The sequence below is a fragment of the Poecilia reticulata genome, chromosome 7, assembly GCF_904066995.2.
Source record: "Poecilia reticulata chromosome 7, P_reticulata-male-v2, whole genome shotgun sequence".
NCBI lineage: Eukaryota > Metazoa > Chordata > Actinopteri > Cyprinodontiformes > Poeciliidae > Poecilia > Poecilia reticulata.
In genome coordinates, this window is record NC_088836.1 from 7361356 (window position 1) to 7377148 (window position 15793).

The 15793-nt window shown below is 38.8% G+C and overlaps 1 protein-coding gene across 2 annotated transcripts; it reads left to right on the forward strand.

The window, feature by feature from the left end:
* Nucleotides 1-7608: 7608 nt before the first annotated feature.
* Nucleotides 7609-15774, forward strand: LOC103466993 (mitochondrial carrier homolog 1). Of its 2 annotated transcripts, none has more exons than XM_008412999.2 (12): nt 7609-8019; nt 8382-8466; nt 9816-9922; nt 10242-10301; nt 10464-10521; nt 11024-11075; nt 12504-12563; nt 12638-12731; nt 13198-13245; nt 13330-13397; nt 14088-14163; nt 14246-15774. In XM_008412999.2, the coding sequence occupies exons 1-12, from the start codon at nt 7918-7920 to the stop codon at nt 14318-14320; spliced, it is 885 nt and encodes a 294-aa protein (XP_008411221.1). In that variant the 5' UTR covers nt 7609-7917; the 3' UTR covers nt 14321-15774. The 2 variants fall into 2 exon arrangements, with proteins under 2 accessions (XP_008411221.1, XP_017161491.1); XM_017306002.2 differs by having other exon boundaries at nt 7947-8069.
* Nucleotides 15775-15793: the final 19 nt, after the last annotated feature.

Here is a 15793-nt window from a genome sequence, read left to right on the forward strand (position 1 = left end):
ATAATGAATCAAAAGTAAAACCACAAGTGGTGGTGGAGGAGTTTAACGTCAGGTTAGAACCACGCAGACAAGCTGTCCTCAGAGTGTCTGACTCGCTCAGACCAGGCTGACCCAGTTCTGCTGTGACGCCGCCTGGTTCCAGGGAGGCACGTGGCGCCGACCGTTCACTGTGACGTAAACAGAATCCAGTCTTAGGAAGGTCCCTCCAGAAAAGCCTTTCTGGAATATCTCTCTTTATTTCAAAACACAAAATTATCTCCAAACTATTAGTGGATTTTAACTGCAGTGCTGAGGGATTGATTTGCACCTTACAGATTTCTTTTGCTTGTGTTTTTTTCCCCGTCAAACTCATTTTAATATTAGACAAAGGCAACTGCACATCAGCTAGAGGTGCAAATACTAAATACTGACTGGAAGGGCTGAATAAAGGCTTTAAGATACACATTTTTTTATTAAATTGTCATTATTGTTTGCATATATCAGTAGACAAAGGCTTTTTGTTTTGATAATTTGTTTTGTCAAAAAGCCATTTTGTTAATAATTGATTTTTAAAAACAATAAGAAAATAATTATCCTTAGGGATGAATGCTTTATGACCTCTGACCTCACCTCAAAGACATCCTGCTGAGAGCTTTACGTAATATCCTGGGTTCTTTGTGACTTCCTGGGTCAGTAGCCAGGGTCATTTTGGTTGGTCCACGACTGTTTTCTCTGTTTGTGGGTCTCTCACTGTGGATTACTGGAGTCAAAAAGCATTAAAATTATTTTGTAGACGTCAGTTTCTCCACTGCTCTTAAATTCCTGTAGATCGGGGAAATGTCGGGTTGGGTTATTGTTTTTAGACCTGTAGATCTCCTGTGAGCCTACTTTTTGTAGTCTTTAACATGTTTAAGAGATTTCCTGTCTCCACACGTCTGTCAATAAGCAGACCTGGGATCTGCTCATGAGATTGACCTGAAATGTGATTAGTCTCTCTGTTTCTCTTTGTGTTTCCATAAAGATCTTCATCACAGATCTGAAATATTTAAATGTCACAAAAAAAAAAAAAAAGGAAATTATGCAAAACACGCAGCTGGAAGAACCTTGTAGATATTTTATAATTGTTGAATTCATACGTTTACAATATATTTATTGAATCCCAGAACTTCCTGCTGGTATCAGATGCAGTCATATTCTGTATTACATCAGCTCAGACTCACACCTGAACTGTGTTTGAACTGTTGGCACTTCATGAACAGCTCTCTTTTAACATCAGATTGTGACGTTGTGTGTGTTTGCGTGTGTGTGTCTGTGTGTGTGCAGTCAGTCTGTCCTTTGACCCAAGTAGGGCTTTAATCCCAGCGCTCGTCACTTCCTGACCTCTCTTCTCCTGTGAGGTAGCTGGAAGTGTGAACAGACACACATGGATCTGAGTAATCCTAATCCACCTGCCTTTAATCTGAGAACAAACTTTAGATGCCCTGTGACTTGCTCCACATAGCCTGGACTGGCCTAGTTGATGGTTATTCTTTTAAGGCTGACACAGCAGAAAAAACCTAGTTATCGCTCCAAACAAGTTTGCATTTATGGCACAGTTTGTCTGATTTCCTATAAATGGATTCACCTTGCAGTGTTTTATGATTTCAATGGAGTACCACGTTTTTAGATTTTCCTTTCAAGCAACCAGGCAATCTTTTCATTTCAGTTCAGTTTTCTTTTCTACACCACCAGTATTCAACAAATGTTGACTTGAGGCACTTTGCAAAAAAAACATTTATTCCATTTGATCCTAGTTCTCAAACAATGCAGTAAGTTCAGTTCATTATTTAAAATCCTTTCAAAAGTTTTCTATCTGAGGAAACCCAGCAGATTGCATCGAGTCATTGACTTTCAGCATTCACTCCTCTGAATCAGAATTTCTTTATTGTCGTTGTGCAAGACAGTAAAAGGAAATTTTAAAAATAGCAACTCTCAGAGGTAGTGCAAAAAAACAAGAAAAAAGAGAACAAATAAGTATATTTAAAGAAACATGAAATAATATTGCAGAGACAAATATAAACAACCAGGAACAGAATCTTAATGTTCTTATTTCCTTCCCCTTGTGGTGTATTTATCTGCACTGGCTTATATCTAACTCTGATCAGCTCAAGTGGCAAAATTTGAGATGACCGGATTCATTGGATTAGGTCAATATCCTTAAAGAAAACTGACGAATGGGCCGACTAAAAATGATTTGTGATATATTTATTTGGCTAAATTATGACGGTCCCATGTCAGTGAATGGAGCAACGAACAATATGCCATAAAGCCGCTCAAGCCCTGGGTGGAAGGTAAAATAAATGCAGCAAAAACTAAAAACCACGGAGGAAAATGAGCTTCCATTATAGAGCGACGGCTTCAGATAACATTTACCATCCAGCCAGACAACAACCTGAAGCATCCAGCTAAACCTAGGGTTTATTTTAGATTATATATTTTTATCTAATGTTCATTATTTTGTAGAAATCAGATTTTACTTTTACATTAAAAAAAAAAAAAATTATGTCAAAAATGTCCAATTTTGCTGCTCATGACTAATTTTAAGCACAATAAAAAGGTAAAACTTCCTAAGGGCCTATACTTTTTGCAAGCATTGTACTTTTGCATGGTAAGATTTTAAAACATGGCAGACATTGTTGTTTTGCACACACAGTGTTTGCAGCGACTGACCTCGATAAGAAGCCAGTAGACATAATTTCACACATCAAATCAGCCGATGAACTGAGGTGCTGGAGTGAATGCTTGCTCAGTTTAACGGCTGACTTTATAGGGTTCGATGTGGCTCGGTCTTTTGTTGTGGCACACTGTACAGAAGCACACAGTGTTCGGGACATGATGTCCTGTCACATTTACAGCTGCGTCCTAATCCTGGGAACTCAGTGTTGTAGAAAAACATTCAGCCTGAAGGAAGCATTGCTGCCCTCCGTCGGCTGGAAATCAGTTTCACACTGAAAATTACCACTAACGGCAGTACGGCAGAAAGTATTTTTATTTTAAAAAAGTAACAATACTTTTTGAAGTAATAGTAGTTAAAGTCCATTAAAACACTTTTAATGGACTTTTAATGCAACTTTCCATTAAAAGTGTCATTATTTACCGAATGACACTTCATGACAACTGTCATAAACATTCATAAATACTTCTTTATGTTCATGTCAGATGTTATGTCATGTTTATGACAGTGTCATGTCAGTCTTAGGCACACCCCTTCAAATAAAGTGTTACCATAGTTTTTAAGTAACATACTTTATGCTGGATTTACAAAAAAAAAATTGACAGAATGCCGCATGCAAAACAATGAGTTTGCAAAATGTTTTACGTATTTGGATGTAAACTAGATGTTAGATTCTGTGCTGCTCTGAGCAGCAGTAGCTTTCTCTTTGACTCTAAGATAACTCTCACTGCAGGTTGAGAAACTTACAACTACACAGCAAATTGTGAAGTGTATATGTTACACTTTAAGAGTAAAGTTTACACCAAACTTGGTGATCATTTGGGTCCAAATTCCCAGTGTTGAAAGAACTCTTGGGCATTGGAGTTAACAAAATAACACCAGAATAGTGCACAATTCTAATACTTTAAGAGTATGAATGAACTCTTTTACTGACAACATTTAACTCTTTCAAGACTGATAGAGCAAAACATAAACTCTGTCAGAGTGTGCAAATCAGATGATGAATGTATGATTTAGTGACAACCGTATACATACGGTGAAAGATTGAAATTTGTCATTTGGCCACGCCCACATGGTTAAGCCAACTTTGACAGAATTCATCATCATGTCATTTTATGTTACTTGGCACAGCTTTAAGCCCATATGAGTCAAAGAATAAAAAAAGTAAGACATCCAGCTGAAAAAACCCCAGGTGACTTCCTGTTGGAAGTGGGTGGGGCTAAGGTGATGTAGGGAGTTGGTTGGGAGCACACTGCTGGCGAATGTTTAGTTTAACATGGAGCAGAAAGCTGAGGCATCCAGTGGGTGGCGCAGCTTGCTACAATTGATAGTAGCCACACAGGCACCCCTGTTAGAGGGAAACAAACGCACCCAGTACAACACTTTTGTTGGAAGTTGCCAGGCGACGGTACCAATGATTCGTAAGCGAGCAGAGTTCTGCAAGAGCACGAGGAGAAAGGTTTGAGTAAAAATTACAAGTTCTAAGAAGGAAGATGTAGAGGGGTGAAAAACAAGTCATAAGAAAATGAAAACAATAAATAAGAAAAAAGGCACTCCAACATAATTTTTCATTTTGTATCTTTAATCTCTCGTTGTATAAAGTTCTTTAGATTGTAGTGTTTACAGTCTTAATATGCACATAAGGTGATGATATAACTTAAAATAAATCCTTACAAGATAGGCCACGTCAAAAATGTGAGCTAGGGTTTGAAAACAATTTCTATTACTGTATTTCACTAAAAAGAGAATGGAGGTCCAAAATAAAAAATAAGAGTTAAACTGTTAAGTGTAATCAAACTAAGTTTGTCAAACTTACTTTTTACATTTAACATGAAAACCTAAACTTCACATATTTACTTGGATAAACTTAACTTAATTACTTATGACAAATTAAGTTTCATTTAAGTTGGACCTACTGCTTCTGCTTCTATATACCAACCTTTTTCAAACCAGACAATGATGAGGGTCAAAAATCACAAATACATTTAAGCCATTCCATCCCTTCCCTTGACCTGGAGATAAAGCAGATCTATCTGTTGGAGCTCCAGATATTAGCCATATCCTAAATCACATGCTCTGCAGACGAACCTAAAGCATTAGTTTTATGTGTTCGAAGATAAGGGCCAATATGCAGGATTAGAGCAGGAAGATACAGCTCTACTCAATTTATATGTTCCATTAAAATGGGCCTTTATGGCCTGCACTCTATAAATAATACCAATAAATATTTTGATGCCGTGACTCCTTTAATACAAAGATCTATAAATGTCTGACAGAGAAAAGTCATTTCTGCTGGAGCAGAAACGACTCCAGTCATTCTGACAGGGATTCTTGACAAAAATCCCTGTCAAAAATATGGATTTTTCCCTTTTTTTGAGAATAGGGAAAAATCCATCTTCCCCACAGATGTAGCAGTAACCTAATCACAAAAAGCTGCATTTTTGTGAGAGGGTTGAGAAACACATTTACTAGTATGTTGGGGCTGACTGAACTTGCCAACATGGATAGATTTAGGCAAAACAGACTGTTTCTGACCAGACAGAGCAGTGGTAAGAGCAGCCAACTGTTTGTGTTTGTGTACATCAGCTAGCTGCTTGAAGGTGTTGGGTAGTCAGGTTATCATAAGCACTCTTTTCTTCAGCTGGTGCATAAGCATGATGTGAATGCACGCTAGCTCTGGGTTTCATACGCTGAGCTTTAGCAGCTTCTCTCTCTTCTTCTGTTCTCAACATTAACACCTCTGCAAAAGATGGTGGTTTTGACTTGCGCTGCTTCAGTTGGAGCTCAGAAATTAAGGTGTTATCCCAACAGCCACCACAGAATTGATTCAGCAAATGTTTTTCAAAATCAGCAGCTAACTCTCCACCCCTCCTTACAGCGTAGTTCAAGGTCACTTCCAGGCGTTGTAAATAGACTGGTGTTTTTTCACCTGCATCTTGGAATTGCTCCATAAACTTTGCATACAGTTCATCACCATCTTGGATTGTTCCATAGACCAAGTCAAGAATTTTGGGATAAACTTAAAGGGAATGTGTCTGGTCAAAGATGTTTAACCATGTCTGCAGCTGGTGGTAGTAGACTGTCAAATATCTTTCTGGAATGCTGCAGGTCTGACACAGCAGGATCTTTTAACAGAAGGTCAACATCAGAGGATCAAGTTTCATAGTCTATTTCATGTTGTGGTCTTGGAATTCGACCAGAAAATAAGTTTTAATGAGGACATATGTATTGCACTGTCATCGCTTTTCATGATGTGCTCAACCACATACCTCTGCACTCCAGGTGGGTTGATATCTGAGAAAGACATGGCTGGCAAAGGTCTTGAAGGTTGTAATGTGGCAGCTCCAGAGACATCATCTGATTTGAGATGAATAGCACTCATAGTTTTCATCTGTGATGCTGTATGGAGCAGCCATGGCCAAATCCTCTTCATCTGAAAGAGTCTTCAAAGAAGATGATACTGGACAGAGTTCAGTGATGGACTGGCCCAGTGGAGACATTACATCCTTGAGGACATCTGTGTCATTCTGACCTGTAAGCTTAGCCAAGTTTTTCATTTCACTCAGGTAAGTTTGTGTTTTTATTTTGGTTTCTTACTCTGAGCAAACCACTGACAGTTCCTCAGTTTCATAAGTCATTTTTTCAGTTTGACAAGTCTAGGAGTACGGCAAGATTTTATATAACTTCTCCAACACACTCCCTGACGCAAACTCAAAAATTATGCAATTAGGGAAAATGTGACAATTATGCTGGTATCAGAATCAGCTATAACTTCAAACTTTTCCATTGACACAGCCTGTCAGAAAATCAGCTACTTAATTATCAGTTCACGTGCTGGTCACATATTTAATCAGCACTGCATTGGGTTTTTAAACCCGTTTGTCCAAGACGTTCATAGTAGCAACAAAACTGCAAACTGCAATACTTCAGCTCTGTACAAACTCCTCCTGGCTAGCTTGCCAAGATTTATGTAGCATATCTGTATGCTACATACAATGTAGCATACATATTTGTATTGTGACGGTGTGGCGAGAGGTTGGAGAAGGAGTTAGCAGCGGTGGTTAGCCACTCTAACGCAAAACAGCAGGACGCACTTTTGAAGTATTCCACGCTTTCAATTTATTTAACTTCGTCCACATACAGCCAGATCTCCACGGTACTAAGCATTATATTTCCATACATGAGAAAAGTAACGTTAGTTTACCGCTCTGCACCTCATCATCACCTATGTTCTCTTCTACAACAAAATGGAAGACTAGTTCTTCTTCTGTACAATAGTGCAACAACAAAGGAAATAGGCGCCCCCTTGAGGCGATACCTACTCATCTCTAGGAACCAAACAGCATAATGACTGTTACAGTATGTGATAATGTATTATCATACATATCTGCATTAATAACAGTATTATTATACTGTTAATAACAGTATAATAATACTGTTATTAATATAGTAATATTGTTATCTTAATAACACAATAGTGTGTTATTAAGATAACAAATTGTTATCTTAATAACATAATACTTTTATTAAGATGACAGTATTAAGATACTGTTACCTTACTACTAGATAACAGTATCAGTGATCAGTGTGTTTAAAGTTATGTCAAAATTGGTACAAACATACTGTTAGTATACTTCATTTATATGTACTACACTTAATACTTAGGATACTTAAAATGTACTTACACAAATGTAAGTATGTTTGAAATATACATACATTTGTTGGATATATATATATATATATATATATATATATATATATATATAATATTATTATTATTATTTTTTTTTTTTTTTTTCACTAGAGTCTGAATGTAAACCAGACGCGCCTGACGTGAGAAAAGCGTTTGGTATGAATGCACCATATAACATCTGGCCATCTTGACGACGAACGTCTGGCCGCCTGAGATCATACATTATGTGACGTCAGCGGATAGACTCCGCCCAGTTGTTTTTGTTCCGCCGAGAGACCCCAGCCATCTGTTTTCAACCTAAATATGATGTGATAAAGCCTATAAGCTACTTTTTGTTTTTCTTTTTTAAAATTGGACACATTAATTTAGCTGAACTCGGTTTCACCTCAGAGTTTGAGACTGAAAGCTCAGAGCGGAAGTCATGTTAGCTCCAGCTGATTCTCTCCGGAGATGATCCAATTCTGTGGATTTCGGTGACCAAAGATGGATCTCCGTGAAGCCGAACCCACACTGAAAGCCTACCTTGACCAGGATGTCCTCTACTCCCGTGGAAGTGGACGCTGCCGTTGTGCTGCTGGGGGCGAGTGTTACTGCCATCACACACCCGCTCCTGTACGTCAAACTGCTAATTCAGGTAGCTGGGCCGACCGACCGACCGAAATATAGAGAGATAAGGCAGATGAGGTAAATTATATATGTATATGTGTGTATATATGTATATATATCTCTAATCTGTCTAACCTATCTCTCCTTTCTTTGTTGCAGATGTTTCAGATTATCAAACACATTCGATGAGCTCATCCAATGTGTTTGATGATAATACTGTATCATAAGTATGATAATACTTAGTATACTTAAAATGTACTTACGCAAATGTAAGTATGTTTGAAATATACTAAAGTATATATTTCTTTTTCACCTGGGAAGCAGGGCGAGTATCACCTCTGTTTCCACCTCAGATCAATTTGTATTTTCTCCCTTTTTTCGTTCTTCCAGGTGGGACACGAACCTCTTCCTCCAGCTGCTGGGACAACAATGTTTGGAAGACCAGTTCTATACCTGCCTGGTTTCTTTAGCTATGGTGAGTTATAGCTGCACATAAGGGATATCCAAAGACCAAAACACTCTTCTGTGGGGGCGACTGTGGCTCTGTGTGTACAGTAGCTGTCTTGTGATCGGAAGGTTGTAGGTTCAATTTCAGCTTCCTCCTGTCACATGTCGATGTGCAAGGCGCCTAACCTTGGTTGGATATAGTTTATGAAAATATCAGTATCAAAGCAGTGGGATACAATGTGCCAGCTATGTCACACCAGTGACCTGAAGAAACTGCTACACAAGAAGAAAGTAAGGGAGAAACATGGGCAATTACGGAGGTGTACATGAAGAAGCTGAAGAGTACAAAGCAAGTGCTCTTTTGTGCATCTCTAAAAGTCAGGTGAAGATGTAGCTGAGCGAGCCGGAGAATATCATATTTTGTCAGAGATGAGGAAGATCACAGTCTTCAAGCTGATGGAAGTCTAAACAAATCCAGTGAACTGAACAGGCAGCAAGATCGGCATCTCCTCTCCTCCCCCCAACCAAAGATACATCACACCTTCCTTTGACCAACAGCTCGTCTGTCACCCAATGTTTTGTTTTCCACTTGACTATGGACCTTTTTGCTTACATCTGTCTTTAACCAAATCAGGAGATGCTGGAGCTCCCTTCGTGTCATCCTTCTTTATGTCCATCTCTAAACGTCAGGTGAAGATGTAGCTGAGCGAGTGAAGTGGAACCAGGTTGCAGGTCCAAATAGTCTCAACCTGAAAGCCTGCGCCATGCAGCTCTGTGGAATTCTGCAACATTTCTTCAACCTTAGTTGGAACCGGGAGAAGGTTCAAGTGTTGTTGTTGCCCTGCTGTGGCACCAAAGAAAGCTTACTCATCAGTGATCGGTGACTATTGACCTATTGCTCTGACATCCAAAATTATAAAGGTCCTGGAGAGACTACACTTGGCCCACCTGAGTACTATTGCTTACTCAAGTGCACATGACAATATCATAAGCAGTTTGCTTATTGCTGTTGAGGTGGAGTTGAAGATGCAGTCATATGCCTTGACAAAGGACAAAGGAGGCAACACTGTGAGGATCATGTTCTTTGATTTTTCCAGTGCAATTCAGCCTGATCTGCTTTGTCTGAAACTCCAGAAGACACAAGCGGAGGCCTCAACAATCACCTGGATCGATGACAAGCAGACCACATTTTCTTCATTAAATACATGTCATTTTCTGGTGGGATTAATAAAGTATTTTTGATTCTAAAAAAGGCACATACATGCTGCGGCAATATTCTACCGCAGCATGTTTAACGTGTTAACTAAATGTGCTAACTAAAACATAATTATGCCACTGTAGTTCAGAACAGCTAAGAGGAAGTGTGTTTGTTTTCAGCTCAGTATATTCTCAAAGTGGATGGCAAGCTGGGACTCTTCCGGGGCCTCTCACCTCGTATAGTATCCAGCACCATCTCTACTGTGGTCAGGGGCAAAATTAAACGGGTAAGAAAGACGTAAAATTGTGGTCATATTAACACAACAGTCCATGCTTTACTCCCCGAGATAGAAACTAATGGTAGTCACTTTTTATATACTTGGAAATAATGCTGGAAGTAATAGAGCCTGGAAGTTTTTCTGTACAACACCAAATGGACTTCTGTCCAATGTTTATGTTCATTTATTTAGATGTGTTCATAGAGCTCCCAGTGTTTTTTACTGACGTTCACTGCAGTTCTATTTCATTAACAAACACAGATCTTATAGCAACAATTATTTTCAGATGCAACTTTTTATTCAAATTGTAACTTTTTTCTATACCCAGAGGGAGCTCCAGTCCAAGAAAGATGAGCACCAGAATTCCTTTAGGAAATTGGTCCAAGAGGTGAGAGGTCAATGGTTTCTGAAGAATCATTAGCATTACAGTGTTTTCTATCTCTTTAATCCAAGTAAGACGAGGGTTAAACTGACAGTTCATATGTTTCAGTATGCCATGTTGAAATCAGAAATCATAATGACCTTCTTCTTTCAACTTTTTTTTCCTCAGACGTCACATGAGATGATCTTTCAGTGCCTGTCCAAAGTGGCCACCCATCCTTTTCACGGTATGCCCTCAGTAAGATGGCTTCCTCTGCACAGGTTTTGAACTTTCCTCTCAGCCTCATAACACCAGTAGGACCAATTTAAGAAAAAAAAGGTCTTCCCCAGTTCAGTTTTTTAATACTGTAAGAGCCTTGTGTCTTGTGAAGATGGGAATCCATTACCAGAGTAATATATTATTATTATAATATTATTTGTCATTTGAATACGAGAAAAACTGTACAACATCAGTAGGATCTTGTAAAGCTCTACTGATGGTAAGAATTTTGCTTGGATCGCCCAAACAAAACAATTTCAAGCAAAACAAAAGAAGCCAAAGCGGCGTATTGTTTTTATGCAGGACACAATTAACCCTCAACTGGTGAAACCAGCAAATGTGTCTTCCGCTCTCTAGACTACGCGCCCTGTTATCAGTCCCATAAAAGCCAAGGTGATGTGCGGCGTTGCTTCTGAATGAACACCAGACTCAGTAGATTATCTGTTAGCTGTTTTGTTTATCTTTGGCAGTCATGTCAGTGCGCTGCATGGCCCAGTTCGTTGGCAGAGAGACCAAGTACAGGTAAGGTCATAAGATCTGGTCCAGGTACAGTACAATAACTTCCTATAAAGTTTTTCAAGTCAACACAGATGTGGGAACAGCAAGTCACTGATGGGGATCCAAGTTGAGAGAGATTGCTTTGTGCTCTCCCTTCCTTGGTCCTTCTGAGTTCTGGCCATAGCAGACTGACTCCTTCCTGGTGACTTTTAGCATCTTTGTGCCCCCACAAGCACATCACCCTTAACAAATAAGGTCATACAAACAGACGTCCCTATATTTCATTGATGTGATTTGTTTATGTTGAAGTCAGAGGCAGTTTTGATTTGATAAACTCACTCACACAATCAGGATACCATATCTTGATATTAATTTTGAGCAGTCTGTCCTGGAACAACTAGTTTTTCCATGTACTTAAATAAAACTGGTGTTGCCAAGTGGGGCATGAGGCTTCAGCAGCTGTTACTTGTTTCATATGTAAGTGAAAAGTCTAAAATGACACAAATCATAACAGAAAAGACTACATGAAGAAATATTTAGGTTGTATATTTATTTTTATTTCATTTTTTTTAAGCAAATGTGATTAGTATCCTCCAAAAGGGGTTATATAAAAGCAGAAAAGTACCAAGTAATGTGAATACTTTTGCATAATTTAAATTTTGCATAATTTCGCATATTTTGACTCAAACATGTTGAGCTAAAACTAAAGTTCTGGTAAAATTTTAAGCCACCTTAACTTCCAGGAAACAGAATATCTTTTTTACAAGAAACCGAAAAGTTAAAAAAGGGAGTTGAAGTTAGTCAAACATATTTGTACCTTAAAGTGTTATTACTTTATGGCAGTCCTTCTCAAACTGTGGTCCCCGGACCACTGGTGGTCCACGGGCGCCCTCTAGTGGTCCGCGAGGTACTGCATGTTAACGACCCTTTATTTGCCGTGACATAAGCTCAAAGTACCACGCCACAATTAACTTGCAAAAGGATTGTGTTAAAAATAATCACGTAAAACGGACTTAAAACCGGGTTATTTAAAAAACAACAACAACAACAACAACAACAACAACAACAACAACAACAACTCCTGGACTACCCAGAGGAAGCTGAGTCATAGCTGCTGAGTGTCGATGTGTCGTTCACTATAGTGTTTGGATTCCGGTTATTGGTAGGAATCGCTTCATAGTCAGAACTGTTCTTTGTTTTAAGATAAGTCAGAATAAGTCTTTATGTTGACTTTATCTTGACTTTAACATAAAGTCAACATGTTAGTTTAGTTCAGACTTCTTGTTGAGGTTTTCACAGATTGCTCTAGGTTACATTTTGCAGAGACATCTGAATGAAGACATCATTTCCCTTCATCCCACCAGTCAAATCTTTAATCACTAATCCTGATGTAATTAAATGGTTTCATTTGTGTCTGGTGAAATGTTGCTGAATGTGTCTTCTCGTCTGCAGTGGTGTATTCAGTTGTATCATGAAGATATTTAAGGAGGAAGGATTGTCTGGATTTTATATGTAAGTGGGGCTCCCTCTACAGTCCATACGGCATGTTTAACTCCTTACGGTCTGATCAGTGTGCTTGTTTGCAGTGGTTTTGTCCCACATGTGCTGGGCGAAGTCCTTTTCCTGTGGTGCTGTAACCTGCTGGCCTACTTCATCAACACCTATGCTGTAGACGACAGCGTACGTATACCAGCTGTTTGTACCCAAGCTGTCTTATCCATGCCTAAATGGATTGAGTTGCTGCCATGTGATTGGCTGATTCGACATTTATGTTAATGAGGCGTAGCACAGGTGTACCTAATAAAGTGGCCAGTGAGTGTATTCACAGCTTTTGAAGCTGTTTACCTTCAGCATTAAGACCGTTTCCCACAGGCTCTTAATTCTTGTGTTAAAGGATCGTGAACTCTGAACTCTCGACCTCTTTGTGTCAGTTCAGTCTGTCACTTTTGGTCTCTTTCTTCCTTCTTGCACGATCACATCATTGGTTTTAATGTTTCTGTTAGTACAGCGCTCCATTTATTTTAGTATTGTACCATCAAGCTGTCACATGAAATCTGTACTAAATCGAAAACTTGTAACATTTTCACTAATGTGCATTGTCCTCTATAAGTAATTTATTGGAATCTAACTCCTGTTCTTGTTTTAGTTCAGTCAGGCATCAACAATAAGAAGCTACACAAAGTTTGTGATGGGCGTAAGTTTATTGTTATTATAGCACTTTCATTTTGACAGCTGCTGATGGTCCGCAGTTACATTAATGTCGACTGCATTTCTCTAGATTACACTGAGCGTTCTGACTTACCCCTTCACGCTGGTTGCTGATGTAATGGCCGTCAACAACTGTGGGTGAGTGACAGAATGATTCACGATTTATTGTTTTCTGTTTGATGAGTTCTGGCAGATTGTTTTAACAACCTGGAAGTTTGTCGTCTGCATTCAGACCTGAGATCAGTAAAAAACTTATGAAGTAATTATTTAAACGTCAGAAACTTTTTAAACCTGGGATTAAATACAGAAATAATGTATTCAAAATAGAACTAATTATATTTGCCTTTGTTGAATGTATTGTGGGCGGGACTAGGGCTGCATCTAACGTCTGATTGGCAAGTTTGTGGTAAATAAATTGCAACAATTTAATAGTGTTACTGAAGTTTTTTCTGAACTTTCCCGCAGAGATATTGAACTGACATTGAGTCGTAGCAAACTTTGATGGGTGAAGTGAAATAATTTATTAAATGATGAAATATTTAAAGTAAAATGAGTGCATTTAATTAAGACATAATTACATATATATTTTAATACATTATTTCTGTATTTATTTATAGTTTTAATAAACTGACACATTTACATGAAGTTTTTTCATTTTAATTTGGTACTCTTCACTCTGATTCCTCAATTTAAAGCAACAAATCAAAGTCGGACTCTATTTTATTCCCCGAAGGCTTTAGACAACACACCCTGAACTGTTTGCTAGAATCACAGAACATAGACTCTGATCGTGCTGCCACTCTGACTCATTCAGCTCTGTGTTTCCAGTCTGGCTGCAGGTCTTCCTCCTCGGTTTCCCGTCTTTAAATCCTGGCTGCACTGCTGGAATCATCTGAGTACCGAGGTATGCAGACATTCTGACCACACCTCCATCTTCCTGTCCTCAGAACATGTGGAGCTCAACTGTTCTCCCCAACATCCTTCAGGGTCAACTCTTCAGAGGCTCCAGGCTCTTTTTCCGTCGTGCGCCCCTGACTCTACCACCTTCTGTCGAAGATTAACGTAGTCATCACTTGCTAGGATGAAACTGGAAGAGATCTCACCCCCGAACTATGTTCCAGATCAAGTAGAAGAGGCAGCGCTGTTCATGGTCCATCAGGGGCTTTATGCATAAAAGACTGTGCAGTTTTCACACTAAAACTTGAAAAACGTAGAAATGTGCGGCGCACAAAAATAAAATCAGATGCATAAAGCCGTGCACACGCACGTGGCCGCACACCTTTTCTTTATAAATCCTAATTTGTGGTAAATAGAGAGCAGCTGCTGGTCTGCCCTCAGGGCCGGCCCAAGCCTCCATGGCGCCCTAAGCAAAATTTGGTTTTGGGGCCCTCTAGTTCTGCTAACAATGTGGACTGGCTGCAATCAACAGTCTGAATATTAGATCATTAACACACCTGCTATAAACTTACTGCATCTCTGACAGGGATGTTTTCATTATATTCTATATGCACGTGTATACATATATAGGATACATTTATCGGCGCCGATTTCCTTAACTTTGGGGGATTGGTGATTGGCCGATACTTTCATGAAGCCCATCTTATCCCCTGATCTCATCTTTGTCAGCAATGTTTTAAAAATCAGTCTCTGTCCTCTCCTGCTCTGCAGAGAAAAGTTTGACTGACAGACTGGCCCACCAGGTCATGTCTGCGTGTTTGCAGCTAACAATATTCACCCCACTGTTGCCAACTCACTGACTTTCTTGCTACATTTAGTAACATTTCAGACAAAAAAAATTGGTATCGGTCAAAGTCAAAATCGGCAGGTCAGGCTTTTTAAAGATCGGTAATCGGCGAATGGCCAGAAAACTGCAGTCGGTGCAGCCCAACTTAAAATGGAATACATGCACACATATTCATGACATTCTTTGATTAAATCAATTTCTCTTATGTGTAATTACAATAGATACAATTTTAATTTATAACATGCGAGTCTTACTCACTTGAGAATGTTGACCGGTACCGGGTTGATTCTGTGCCTTCAAACAATTTTAATTGGAGAAGTTTCACATATCTTATAAGTTGATGTAAAAATACTGTTTGTTTTAGATGCATAAATTATCATGCTCAGCAGCAAACAATATATCGCCAACTACAGCTTAGAGCAGCTCATTGTTATATTAATGCAGTAGCAGTGCAGCCTGATGTAAAAACATTTTGCTAGATGATGCCAAACATTGAGAAGTTTTAATTATTGTTGTCAAACGTTTCAAACATTTTGAAGACAAAATCCCCCAGAAATACACAGGGCCAAGCACGAGAATCAATTAATTTTAAGTTAAAATTCAGCTTCCCACAAATTCAAACATTCTAGCATAAATGTTTGGCTGTTGAACTGGACTGTTCCAGGTCGCTATCAAGCCAAGACACTTTAAAACATACCTTTATCTTGACTTTTTCCTCTACTCTTCCTCTGTTTTTTTCTCTCTCCCTGAATAATAAATATTTTTTTGTGACATTGTTTTAATAACTTAT